This window comes from Amaranthus tricolor, chromosome 5 (assembly GCF_026212465.1).
Source record: "Amaranthus tricolor cultivar Red isolate AtriRed21 chromosome 5, ASM2621246v1, whole genome shotgun sequence".
Classification (NCBI taxonomy): Eukaryota; Viridiplantae; Streptophyta; class Magnoliopsida; order Caryophyllales; family Amaranthaceae; genus Amaranthus; species Amaranthus tricolor.
This window is the reverse complement of record NC_080051.1, coordinates 7,359,018-7,372,166: the sequence shown is the minus strand read 5'-3', so window position 1 is coordinate 7,372,166 and position 13,149 is coordinate 7,359,018. Positions and strand designations below refer to the sequence as shown.

The 13,149-nt window shown below is 35.8% G+C and overlaps 1 protein-coding gene across 4 annotated transcripts; it reads left to right on the top strand.

Annotated features, from left to right (window-relative positions):
• The first annotated feature begins 3,286 nt into the window (after positions 1-3,286).
• Positions 3,287-7,091, top strand: LOC130812712 (UDP-galactose/UDP-glucose transporter 3-like). 4 transcript variants are annotated; one of them, XM_057678283.1, is made up of 4 exons: positions 3,287-3,562; positions 5,210-5,313; positions 5,464-5,585; positions 6,747-7,091. In XM_057678283.1, the coding sequence occupies exons 2-4, from the start codon at positions 5,212-5,214 to the stop codon at positions 6,910-6,912; spliced, it is 390 nt and encodes a 129-aa protein (XP_057534266.1). In that variant the 5' UTR covers positions 3,287-3,562; positions 5,210-5,211; the 3' UTR covers positions 6,913-7,091. The 4 variants fall into 4 exon arrangements, with proteins under 4 accessions (XP_057534266.1, XP_057534264.1, XP_057534263.1 ...); XM_057678281.1 differs by having other exon boundaries at positions 3,306-3,562; positions 4,369-5,313; XM_057678280.1 differs by having other exon boundaries at positions 3,306-3,562; positions 4,280-5,313.
• Positions 7,092-13,149: the final 6,058 nt, after the last annotated feature.

Sequence of the window (13,149 nt, the reverse complement as noted above, 5' to 3'; positions counted from 1 at the left end):
AGTGTAAAATGTAATCAAAAGTTCCATGTCATTACCATTAACACCTGATATAAACTCTCCCAATGGTCATGCATTGAAATTGGTTTTATGAAGAAAATAAGACGATTGAAATTTGACAAGAATAGCCATCAAGGTAGCCAAGAGATTTTTCAGCCAAAATTATACTAGTTTTCATCCCATTACCACCGTCCAATACCACCTATCGAAAGAGCAATAAGTCCACAATGCACACCCAAAAAATGGAACTCTAATTTAAAAAATGGGTGGAATGATGAAATTAAAAAATAAGCACTGTGTAATGTCTAGCAGTATACTAGCATAAAATAGCATTAAAAATAAAGGGATTGATGTTGAGGAGAAAAAAAATGGAAGGAAATAATTGAAGTTGCTGTCTGTGTTTTTTATCTTATTAAGCACTGTGTATAGTGTTGGAACGCTTGGCTTCTCTAAAATTAGCCTTTAACGACACTTTTCAATATAATAGCTTTGACCCTTTAAAAATCTGCTCCGACCCGTTAAATATCTATTAATAAAATGACCCTTTGAAAGCCCCTTAGCGAATTTTGGCAAGTGAGTTGTTACACAATACTTTGCGGATTTTGACTTCCATGACCACCGTCCTACTGTCTTAATCGACCAACACCCTTTGTGGGATCAAGTTAGCGCGCAGTTGGATACCGTAACTCGGCTTTTGGCTCTTCTCGATTCCTTGGCACGGCTCAACAAAGTAGTCGCACCGTCCAACCTATTTAAAGTTTGAGAATAGGTTGAGGGCGTTGCACCCCTGATGCCTCTAATCATTGGCTTTACCTGATAGAACTCGTGAATAAGCTCCAGCTACCCTGAGGGAAACTTCGAAGAGAACCAACTACTAGATGGTTCGATTAATCTTTCGCCCCTATACCCAAGTAAGACAAACGATTTGTACGTTAGTATCGCTTTGGGTCTTCACCAGAGTTTCCTCTGGCTTTCTCCCGCTTCGGCATAGTCCACCATCTTTTAGTTGTTGATAGCTATGCTCTCACTCTAACCCTTCTCAGAAGATCAAGGTCAGTCGGCGGAGCAACCACAAGGAGATCCCGCCAATTAGCTTCCCTGCGTCGTACGGGTTTACTCGCCCATTGACTCGCCCACATGTCAGACTCCCTGGTGCGTGTTTCAAGACAGACCGAATGGAGGCCCACAGGCCAACGTTTGGAGTGCGCAGGTGCTGAGGAAATTACCAAGTGCACATCGTCGACCCCCACCCGCTTCCATTCCGATAATTTCAAGCACTCTTTGACTCTCTTTTCAAAGTCCATTTCATCTTTCCCTCGCGGTACTTATTCGCTATATGTCTCTCACCCGTGTTTAGCCTTGGACAAAATTTATCGCCTGCTAGGATTGCATTTTTAAACAACCCGACTCGGCGTGTAACACCCAGACATTTTCTGTTCTCCATTTTCTTTTTGGCCATCTTCATCACCATCATGCCATTGGATTTTCTTCATCCTTACCAAGTTCAAGTGAGTATCCATATTTGTTTTATGCTTCTTCTCTTTTTATAATTATAATTATAAATGTTTTAGCATTGTGGTTTGTGAATTGAATTATATAAATGTTTTATGTGATGGATTTGTATTATCATGATGTTAGCTTAGGTTACTTTTTTTTGAGTAAAACCTATAACACTTACATTAAATCAAGCTTCACCAAAGCTTGAAGGCTAGTAGGAAAAGGGTCCATGCAAATCTTTTCTTGGACAGAACCTGTATCCTGTCGTGCAATCATGTGGGCTATGGTATTCCCCCTTCTACGAACAAAGCTACAAGTAAAATTGTTAAAACCTAAGAATATACTAAAAGCATAGTCCTATAGAGCATGTGTAGGAGCAATCCCCCTCTCCTTCTTAGCAAAGGCATTCATCACAGACATTGAGTCTCCTTCTAAATGAATATTTTCCACTTCGTATCTTTTTTCCAATTTTAAACCATAGCACGCTGCCGCTAGTTCTGTGGTTTCTACATCCCAATTAGGTGAGAATCTCCGAGTGCCGATGAAAAGGACCACGCTATTGCAGTCCCTAGCAACAACCCCTACCCCTCACTGTAATCTCGTACCAATGTGAGCATCACAATTGATTTTGATCCATCCTTCGTTGGGAACACACCACTTTTGAAAGGAGGGTAAGGTAGGAGATCGATGTACAAACACTTTAAAGGCATACAATTGGTAGTCTTTAATCATATTTGCATTAGCCGTGGAAAGTTGTAATAGGTTACTGAAAAAGCCCAAACCAGCGTAAACAATATAATAATATTGTCTACAAAGCATAGCGGAAGATTATAGAAGTCTAGGCTGAATCGAACCTGTAGCTCGATAGCCGCAGTAAACCAATATCAGAGTATTTAAAACTTTTTACATAATTAAGTAAATATTATTTAAAAGGTATTATAAATTATTACAATTTAATTTACAAATATCTAATTTACATTTTTATTTCAAAAAGAAGTCCTCGCCTCGCACATAACACAAGATACGAGTAGGCATCGTCTCCGCATCAGAGCTAACCTGAAAATTGATCTATCCCCCATAAGGGATAGGCCCCATCAATGACTGTCAACAATTGAATTGTTGAGTAATCCAACAAACTATTATATTTATATACAAGTCATTGTGAGAATAGTAGATTAATTATAGTTATGTAGTCTTATTTGTAGAAAGCTCCGAGCTAGGTGATTTCTAGCTAGTGTGGCCGAGTTTAGGCATTTTTTTTTCAAGGTACGTATGCGCACAAGAATATTTGTGTGTGTAGTATCATGCTAGAATTGTAAAGTATGATTTAATGATGAATTAGTAGCTTGTTTGGTTGATTAGAATTGATGTTGGTTAAGCATGCTACTACAAAAAAGGGAAAAGGGAACATGTATAAAGAGAACTTCTAAATAGAAAAGAGATCTCTTAGACCAAAGAAAACAATGTTTTAACATAGCAGTTCTCTTTGTTAAAAGGGAACATGCATAAAGAGAACTCCTAAATAGAAAAAGAGATCTCTTAGACCAAAGAAAACAATGTTTTAACATGGCAGTTCTCTTTTTTAATCTCTTTGACCCACAACTTGACCAAAGAGAACTCCTTTATTTCCTAGTAGTAAGTTCTCTTAATTTTTCTTAAAAATTTCACACCAAAAAATCGCCAAATTGAAAACAATATGAAAATTTATTTTGTCCCAAAGAATATGAAAATTTTGTTTTTTTTTTTTAAAAACAAGAGAAATTTCGAAAACAGAAGAGTAATAGCCTCACGCCCTCACAGGAACACTCGAATTCCCATTTCCCTCTCAATTCCCTCTCAATTCCCTCTCTTGCTCTCACACTGAACTCCAACCGTTAAAACTCTACACACCTCTTCCTCCACCTTCGTTGCCGCACCCCCGCACCACTCCACCGCCGGCTGCTCCTCCATCACAGACGGACATTCGAACTCGGTGCTGCATTGCTGGCTGCTGCTTCCCTGTGGGCTGTGGGTTGTTCGAATCGAATCGAAGAATCCCTAAAAATCGTAATTTTTGATTTTTTTTAAGGTATTTTCACTCTTTATCCTAGATCCTAATATTAATCTTGTTGGCTTTTGTATTAATCTTGCTGGGTTCATTTTTTTGTGTGGGTGGAATTGTTTAATTTTTGTAATCTGTTGTAAATTTGTTGAGGTAGAAGAAAATTCAACTTTCAGTTTGGTGGGTAGTGTGATTTTGCTTATCTTTGCTTTTTATCTTGGTAAAATGTCCAGTTTGGTGTAGATTGAATTGCTTTATGTTGTGCAATTTTTGTGGGTTCGTGATAATTTGCATGGGGTAACCTGTTTTTGTAGATTGTGTACTGGTTGATTCGATGTCAGATATGTTATGTCAAAGGCAATGATATGTAGTGCAATAGTGCTATTTTTGCAAATAAGATTTGCTTGTTCTTGTACTAATTTGGCTAGGTTAGTCTACATTGAGTTTGATTCAAAATTATGTTGGCAGAGTTTGCAAATTCACATTCCTCAAATCATTTCCCTTCCCCATTTAAACCCATAAACTTAAACTAAAAATACAAAGAAACTAAGATCTTCTGAATTCATTAATCAAACCTATTTAATCTGATCATTGTACTACATTATGGTTTACTGATAACTTCATTGCTTGCTCCATTTTTATTGCTTTCTGTTTGCTGAACATTTCAGTCTCTGATGTCCTAATTGAATTGTGCTACCTTAATTTCATATCATATTAATTAGGATTTGGATTGTTGAATGGCAGTGGAACAGAATACAGTTTTCAATTAGGTTTTTCCTCTGGTATTGTACTTATGTCTAGAATACACTCCTTCTGTTTTGAATGAAAAACAGAAGGTTGGCTAGAACAACTCCAAGGAATGGTTCTTATGCCGTGGATAGAGGCCAATCAATATGATCCAATTATGAACAGCTCACAACACAAGAAAAACCATGAAGAACATAATTGGATCAACACACTTGCTGAACCTACTGACCTTGCTGAACTTACTGACCTTCACATGAAAAATAAGGGAGACTATCTCCAATCTTGAGCAAGCATGAGTATAGACGCATGGCAAGATCAAGGAAGATCAATTGAAAGCTTCCCAACATCAGCCAAGACAGAACAGCAACTACAGAACAAAAACTAAGCAAACAGACAACCCTTGAATACCTTCGACCAGGTGACCTTGCAAGGACTGTCCAGAGCTAACCCTTGCATCTTGAAGGACATGGAAGATAGAAATGGAATCTCACTACATGGACCTTTCTATCAACACCCTAAACTCCTCCTAACAATCACAGGAAGACACCAAGAAAAGAGGTGGAAGGTCACACAGTTGCCCGATGAAACTGTCAGAATTCTGCACCTGAACTTTGCTGACCAGCCCTTCTTTCATGAGTTGTCCAGAGCTGATACTCGTATCCTAGGAAGAACAAAGGCTAGAAATGGAATATTCATACAAGGATCTTTCCATCAAGACCTTAAGTGCCTTTTGCAAATCACAGAAGATACCCAAGAAATGATGCTGAAGGTCGGGTGTTCAGAGGATAGTACAGCTGGATGAATTAAGCATTCTGTTTTCTGATTTTTGTTTTTAAAACGTGCACATGATAGCCACATGATACCCATTCTCGCATCATGTTGATTCTGAAATCACATGTTAATTGTTTTCTACTTTTAAATTTACAGTGATGCTTATGGGAACTCTGGTATATGGCATCAGATACTCATTCTCGGAATATTTGTGCACACTTCTTGTTGCTGGAGGTGTGTCGATTTTTGCACTCTCTAAGGTGAGAATTACACCAAACTTCTAATTGTTGTGAATATCATATCTCTCTCTATTGAATTTGGTATTCTTGGTGGGTTTGTGCAAGTATTGTTAATTTTTATGATACATTTTTTAAATTTGATAAATTCTAACCTGGAATTTTGCTCAATAGACGAGTGCAAAGACCATTAATAAGCTGGCAAGTCCTAATGCACCTCTTGGATATGGGCTTTGTTTCTTGAACCTTGCTTTTGACGGGTTTACCAATGCTACACAGGATTCAATTACAGCAAGGTAATTCTGCAATATTCTCCCCTTTAGTATGCTAGTGCATCTGTATGCAAGTTTGAATGTTGCATGCTTTACAGTGAATTGCTATTAATATCTTGCATATGCTGTCAGTTAAGATGTTCTCGTATTTGTTTTATGGTGATGTCGGAGTGCATTATCTCAACTTTTACAAACGTCGTATGTAGTTAACTCGTCTGGAAAACAGTAACTATCATCTTCTATGTCAAAGGGCTTCAATGATGTAATTTTTAGGAAATAAGATCATTTGGGTAACTTGGTGTCTTGGTCAAGTAGCCTTGCATGATAATAATTACATTGACCAATCTATGTGATTATGATGTTTACAAGCAAGAGTTAAATTTAGAATTACGTCTTTAACCTTTGTTATTACAAGGGTAAGATTGTGATATTCGACCTTTTAATCCCGAACTAGGCGGGAGCCACTTTGCATTTGGGCTAAATAATTACCAAAATATATTAATGGGTACAGAGAACCACAAGTCACCAAACAATACACAAGCTCTAAAACCTTGAAAAAACACTAGTTTAGATGATCCTGCCTCTTAGGAGAAAAGTTTGATCATCTAAACTCTTCATGTGCACTACTGCATACTTTTTCAATATTTTTTCCTCTTGTTTTGTCTAAATTAGTTGATATATTAGAAGTGGGCTGAGAAGTGAGAACTGTATAAAGGAACCAAAGAGCAGTTCAACTGGGATAAGATCAACTCTAGAGCCTCTTCCACGCAAAATAGCTAGGTGTTAACCGTTTGAGTAGATTTAGCTATGGGTTGATGTAGTTGTGGGTAGCTTTCAGATATTTAGCTATCGAATTACTGTATAAATTAATAATGTTCCATAAAAGTAGAAATTATGGTAGCTATTGAAATATATTTTGTTGAAAAAATGTATACTTTTGATTTTGGAATGCTCTAGGTCATAACGTTTTGAAAATAAATATATTTTGTTGATTTTTTTGGGAATATATTATTTGATTATTTATTGAGACAGGTTATGAGGTATTTTATTGTTTCCCAATTTGGGGGTTGTCCTATATACAAAGGAGACTCTGCCGAAATTTTCGCTCAAATTTTTGTTATTTGACACATATTGTTGCAATAAGTTGGGTTAGTAAAATTTTAATGTATTATTAATGTCTTGCAGTTTTCCCCTGGGGCTCCTTCAACTTATTCTCAGGAGAGCATTGATCAAGTTCGAGATTTATGGATTTCTTACGTTGTCAAACATAGGCAACAAAAATCGGAGAAGGAAGCAGAAGATTTGGATGATGTGTTATAAGATCATATCGATGGAAATTATTAAAGATTAGAATTCATGAAGAATTTTGATGACATTTGACTTTTGGAATAAGATAATTGTATAGTTGAATTCTAGTCTAATTATATGATGAACTGGTTTATAATATTTGCTGTTGGTATAGCATGTATGAACGCGTATATTTAATGGTATATATGGATTAGTACAAATTATATCGTAGTGGTATTTGTATTTATTAATATAGGTCTTTTGTCATATAAATGGTGGTTTAAAAATAAAAGGAAATTGCAATTGTACGGCTTTTTTATTAGTAGTTATTGGCAGGGGCAAAGAGAACACCTCCAGTAATTGCTAGTTTTCTTTGGTAAGGGAAACGAGAATACCTCCCTAAAGCAGGTGTTCTCTTTGGTGGGGTGGTAGATTTTTTTACAAGTAGCAAAGAGAACACCTCCATAAGGTGCAAGTTTTCTTTAATGTGAAGAAAAGAGAACACCTATTTGTTCCACATGTTCTCTTTTATTTTACTTAAGAAAACACTAAAAAAGGGGCGTTCTCTTAGGCTAAGAGAACTGTGACATGGAGAACGCTCCTGAAGAGTTCTCTTAGGCATATTTGAGGCGTTCTCTTTGCCCTTTTTTGTAGTAGTAATTGTTATGCAAGCATGTGAATATGTTATTTGAGGCATGATACATGTTGAATACGTATGAATCATAGAAGTATGTTTTATTTTCAAGTATCAAGAAAGCATGTATTTAATAAGCAAGACTTATATATGAGTTAAAGAGCTAAAGATACAATTATTGATCATGATTCGTGAATTTATTTCTCACGCATTTATTATTGGTGTTGAGTCAAGAAGTTAATTTATTTTATTTACTTGTTCATGTGAGGTGATTTCGAGTCAAGGAAGTTTAGTAGTGCATTTTATGCACCAAGGTAGAAATAGTGCAATTTTGTGCACAAAACTAGGCAAGGAACCTGAATTAAAATAAATAGTATGTGCTCACTAATTAATTCAAGAATGAATTGAAAGTACGTGTTGAATGTTGCTATGTTTATTCTTGATTGATTGGTTTGAGTCATCACTGGTAAATCACATAAAGTGTAAGTGGATACGCACCAAAACTCTTGGAACATACATACCTTGAGTATGGACAAATAGGTGGAGTTAAGAGGTTTTATATTTAACCATAGCTTTTACAGGGGTACAGGACGCTGTACTTTCTTTTATTATTAATGCGCTGGAATTCTGTCACAAGTGTGACATAGTAGGTGCCTATTAGGGTAGCTCCCTGATTGGAAGCTCAATAATTAAATAGGCTATTTTCAAGGAAGGAAACACGTTCGATGTGTAATCCAAAATTATTTTTTATAATTAATATTGCTAGTTATGAGTCAAAGGTAAGTTGTCTTGTGAATGTATGACGAGCATGTTTTAATTATTTTATTTTAATGCTAGGATATTCATGTTAGTGTGGTGCATATGAACTCAACTTTGCTGATTTGTACTTTTGTGTTTGTGTTTGTCTTTCCTTTGGATTGGCCCTACTATGACCCATTTATAAGGTGAATAGAGGGTTGAATAAAGAGGAAGTAACAATACTTGAAGCATGATGGGATAGAGTGTAGAGAGTTATTTGTTATATTTCTTAGTTTAATATTTTTGAATTATTGGTTATTGTTTAGGGACTAACAATATTATATTTATTTTTAATTGGTTTTTACCAAGGGCCATGTTTGAATTGGTTCCAACTAGTGACTATTTTATTCTACATTTGTTTTGAGGTTATGAACTAAAGTTTTATTTTTAAAATTTGGTTTTTGTATTTAGACTTTTGCTGTGTGACTTTGAAAATTAGTCTTAGTCTTTATCACGGTGACGGTAATATTTTGGTTATTTCCTAAAAAGGGTTTTATTTAGAGTAAAATGAGTATATTTAAAAGAAGGAAAATTCCAGGGTATTACAAGGTGGTACCTAAGAGCTTTTGTTGAATTTTGCCACTAAAGCCAAAAACTTTTTTTTTAAAAAAAAAGGTCGAAAATTCTTCTCTTTTTTTTAATGGTCCGAATTTTTTTTATCAATCAGGGCCGAATTTTTTTTTTAATAAAATGGGGGTGTCCGAATTTTTTTTATTATGTTTGGACAATTATTTTCAAAAAATAAATTCATTTTATGTATAAAAAAATTGTATGTATGCAGTATGCGAAGGAATTAAGGTATGTAATTATGTGTTAATTGTTTTTGAAAGCATGTGGTGAGATTGGGTTGGAAAAAAAGGGCATATAGGTTAGAATTGTATATCTTCCAATGTGCATATTTATTTATGTAAGATGTTCAAGCATGGTATATGATACTATGTATCTATGTGAAAGCATGTTTATGTGTAATAACCTAAATTGTATGATTGAACAGTAAAAATAAATTTTTGCAAGGAGTTGTATATTGCTTGAAAAAGGAATTTATGCCATTGAGTCATAACCCGAGATACCTTGTAGGATGTTTGATTTACCTAGTAGATTCACTACCACGAGTACTTTAGTAAAGAAGGACTATGAGCATGTGTGGGATTATATTCGCAGGATTATATTCGCAGGATTCACTTTTACTATACTTATAGATCTGATGTGTTTGGAGAGCATCATCTTGACCAACCTGACTATGTCTCTGCCATGATTGTTCAATTTTTGCCTAACTATCCTCCCTATGAAGCTATTAAGAGTCCCTTTCGTGATTTTCATTTGCCTAATGGTGTAGCTAACTATACTAAGTATAAGGACTCTAATGGTCAGTGGGGAGCAAATTGGAGATATTTATACCGTTACATTGCTCACAAAGAATTCATTTACCTTAACCCTCAGTATGCTTCTTATCCTACGCCTTACCATAACTTTAGTGATCCAGCTCCACAACAAAATGCACCTTATTATTCTTCAGAAAACGATGATTCCTTGTCTGAGTCAGAACCTCAGCAAACTTATGAGAGTTGGGGAGCCAATGGAGCAAGATAATGAGTTTGGAGATTCTTCATGTGAAATCATCCCTAATCCAAATCCACTAAGCCTTCCAGTAATCATTAACTTAGAATCTGATGAGTCTGATAAAGATCCTGAGGAAGATCATGATGATGATGATGATGATGATGATGATGATGATGGAAATGATGGTGATAATGGGGAATGATCCTGAGTATAATTCAAAGAAGTACAAGGAGATAAAAGACAAGATTGACAATGTCAACATTTGAAGATTATATACTAACTTTCTTTAGTGTGTTGAGTATTTATTTCATTCTTTATTCATAGTTATAGTTTAATAAAGTATTGCGTGAGTAATAAGTAGCAAAGATACATTTGAGATATTCCAAACATTTCTTTTCATTATTTCAATAAAGTATTAGTATTTCTTATATTTATTTCCATTTTCGAACAACCTTATCAAACGTCATTTATTACCTTTATTTTCTGTAAATGGTATCAAGGGAATGACTCAAAAACATTTTTTTTATGATGTACTAACCTATGTGAAGTGGTTGCATGACAACCAAAACAATATGTTGAATTATTAGTAGGGGAAATGCGTAGTTGCTTGTACCATAATTCAAAATGCCTGCTTGTATGCTTAAATTAAAGTAGCTTGGTTATCGTCTAGTTACAAGAGAGTTGTGACCAACCTAATAGTAGTCATCTCTTTATTCAGGAGGACTAGAATGGCAAGGAGAAACAACAATAACAATGATCTGAATGAGGTAGTAAGGCAATTAGCTACTATAGCTCAACAGTTAGCTAAAAGGAATTGTTGGAACAAGTAGTAATGTGTGTGAATTTTGGAAAAACACCAAAGTCCCAAATTGGTGGGAAATAGAAGTTTCACTCACTTTATAGTATAGAGAGTGAGCTAAAGGGGTGTGGCCCTTGGGCTACCCACATTTTGTGGAGAGGGAAGGACTTACCTCTAAGCCAATCTATCACACACATGCGCGCCGAACGGTTTTACATATACTAAAACATCAGAAATCATTTCATATAAAAAATTATTTTCTCTTCTTCTAAAGTTTCGAGCAGCGTTCATTATTGTTTTCAGTCTCATTTCCGGTAACATTGTTCTTACTGTTTTTTTTTAAAAAAAAATCGTTTATAACAGGAATAACAATAACAATCCTGACCCTGCTAGGGAGTTGTTTAAGAAGATAGCCCAAAGCAAACCTCCTACTTACCAGGGAGAACCTGACCTAAATGTCCTTGAAAATTGGCTGAGAGAGTTGGAAAAATTGTTTGTGGCAGTAGCATGTCTTAATGAATCCAAAGTGAGTAGTGCAGCTTATTACTTAAGGAGTGAAGCATATCTGTGGTGGCAGCAGAATGAACAAGCTGTGAGAGCATTACCTAATTTTGGATGGAATGTGTTCAAGGAGCAAGAAGAAAAAGCTTAATAACCACCTGGGTAATAACTTCCATAATAATAGAAATACAATACCACGAGGGTAAAGCGAATGTAGTCGTAGATGCTTTAAGCCGCAAAGCAACTCATGGAGTGAACGCTTTGGTAGCGGCAGACGTACTTTGTAAGGTAATGAGTAAGTTGAACCTTGAGGTAGTACCACATGGAAAGTTGGAAGGAATGATTAATAATTTGAGTATCCAACCAGCGACATTCGATGAGATTAAGGATAACCAAGTAGGGGATGTGAAATTAGATCGCATAAGGGAGAAGATCAAACAAGGGAAGACCAATGATTTCAGAATCCATGATGATGGGAGTATTCGCTTCAAAGGGAGGTGGTGAGGAGTTGAAGAAGAAGTTGATGGAAGAAGGGCATAATACACCCTATTTAATACATCTAGGAGGAGATAAGCTTTATAAGGACTTGAAAAGGTGTATAGGTGGCCTAAGATGAAAAAGAAAGTAGCAGAGTTTGTAGCTAAGTGTCTAACCTGTTAGAAAGTGAAGATAGAGCATAAGAGACCATAGGGAACAATACAACAGCTCGAAATCCCAACTTGAAAGTGGGATTGCATCTCGATGGATTTTGTCACTAGTTTACCTAAGTCTAAGAATGGGAATGATACCATCTGGATTGTGGTGGATAGACTTACCAAATCGACAATGTTTATACCAATGAAAGAGACATGGAAAATGGAACAACTTGCAAAGGCTTACATCAAGAATGTTGTGAGGCTACATGGAGTTCCTAAGGATATCGTTTCTGATAGGGATTCTAGGTTTCTTTTGAAATTCTAGAAAAGTGTTCAGGAGAACTTTGGTACGACATTGAAGATGAATACAACATTTCACCCTACAACAGATGGACAATCTGAGAGAAATATCCAAACCTTGGAAGATATGTGAAGATCATGTGTTTTAGATTACCAAAATGGATAGGAAGATAGTTGGACTTGGTAGAATTCCCTTACAATAATAGTTACCATGCAAGCATAGGCATGGCACCATTTGAGGCCTTGTATGGAAGAAAGTGTACGTATGATTCCACTATGTTGGAGTGACATTAGTGAGACAATAATTCTAGGTCCTCAATTGATAGAAGAAACAACGAAGCAAGTGAGAAAAATCCTAGCTAAGATTCAAGCTGCTCAAGATTGACAAAAGAGATACGCAGATTTAAAGCGTAGAGAAGGGGAATTTCAAGTTGGTGACAAGGTTTTGCTCAAGGTATCACCAATGAAAGGAGTAATGATATTTGGGAAGAAAGAGAAGTTGAGTCCAAAGTACATTGGACCGTATAGGTTTTTCAAAGAATAGGAAAAGTTGCTTATAGATTGGCATTGCATATGAACCTTAGCAAGGTACATGATGTGTTTCACGTTTCTCAATTAAGAAGGTACATCCCAGACAAGTCGTATATCCTACAAGCTGAAACCATATTACTAAACCAAAGCCTAACCTATGAGGAAAGACCTGTATGACAATCAAGAACTATGCTTATGTACACCACCGAGAACTTCGAGAAACCGATCTTCAACAATCAATGTAACAAGAAGATTTTGTTTGAACTTGATATAAATTCTAGGTGAGACTCTCTTCCTAAAACATCATTTCCTCCCTACAACGGTGCTTGGGAAAATAACTGGAAATATGTTTTGAGATACAAAGAATTACACTAAATTCCGAGCACACGAAAATTAGAACGATGTAAGAGAAACTTAAATGGAAAGAGATACAGAAAATTACAATGAGGATTGCAGTTTCTCGATGTAAAGTGCTCGAGAAGAAAAGAAATCACAAATTACATGTGCCCAATAACACACAAGCCTTCTATATTTATAGAATAG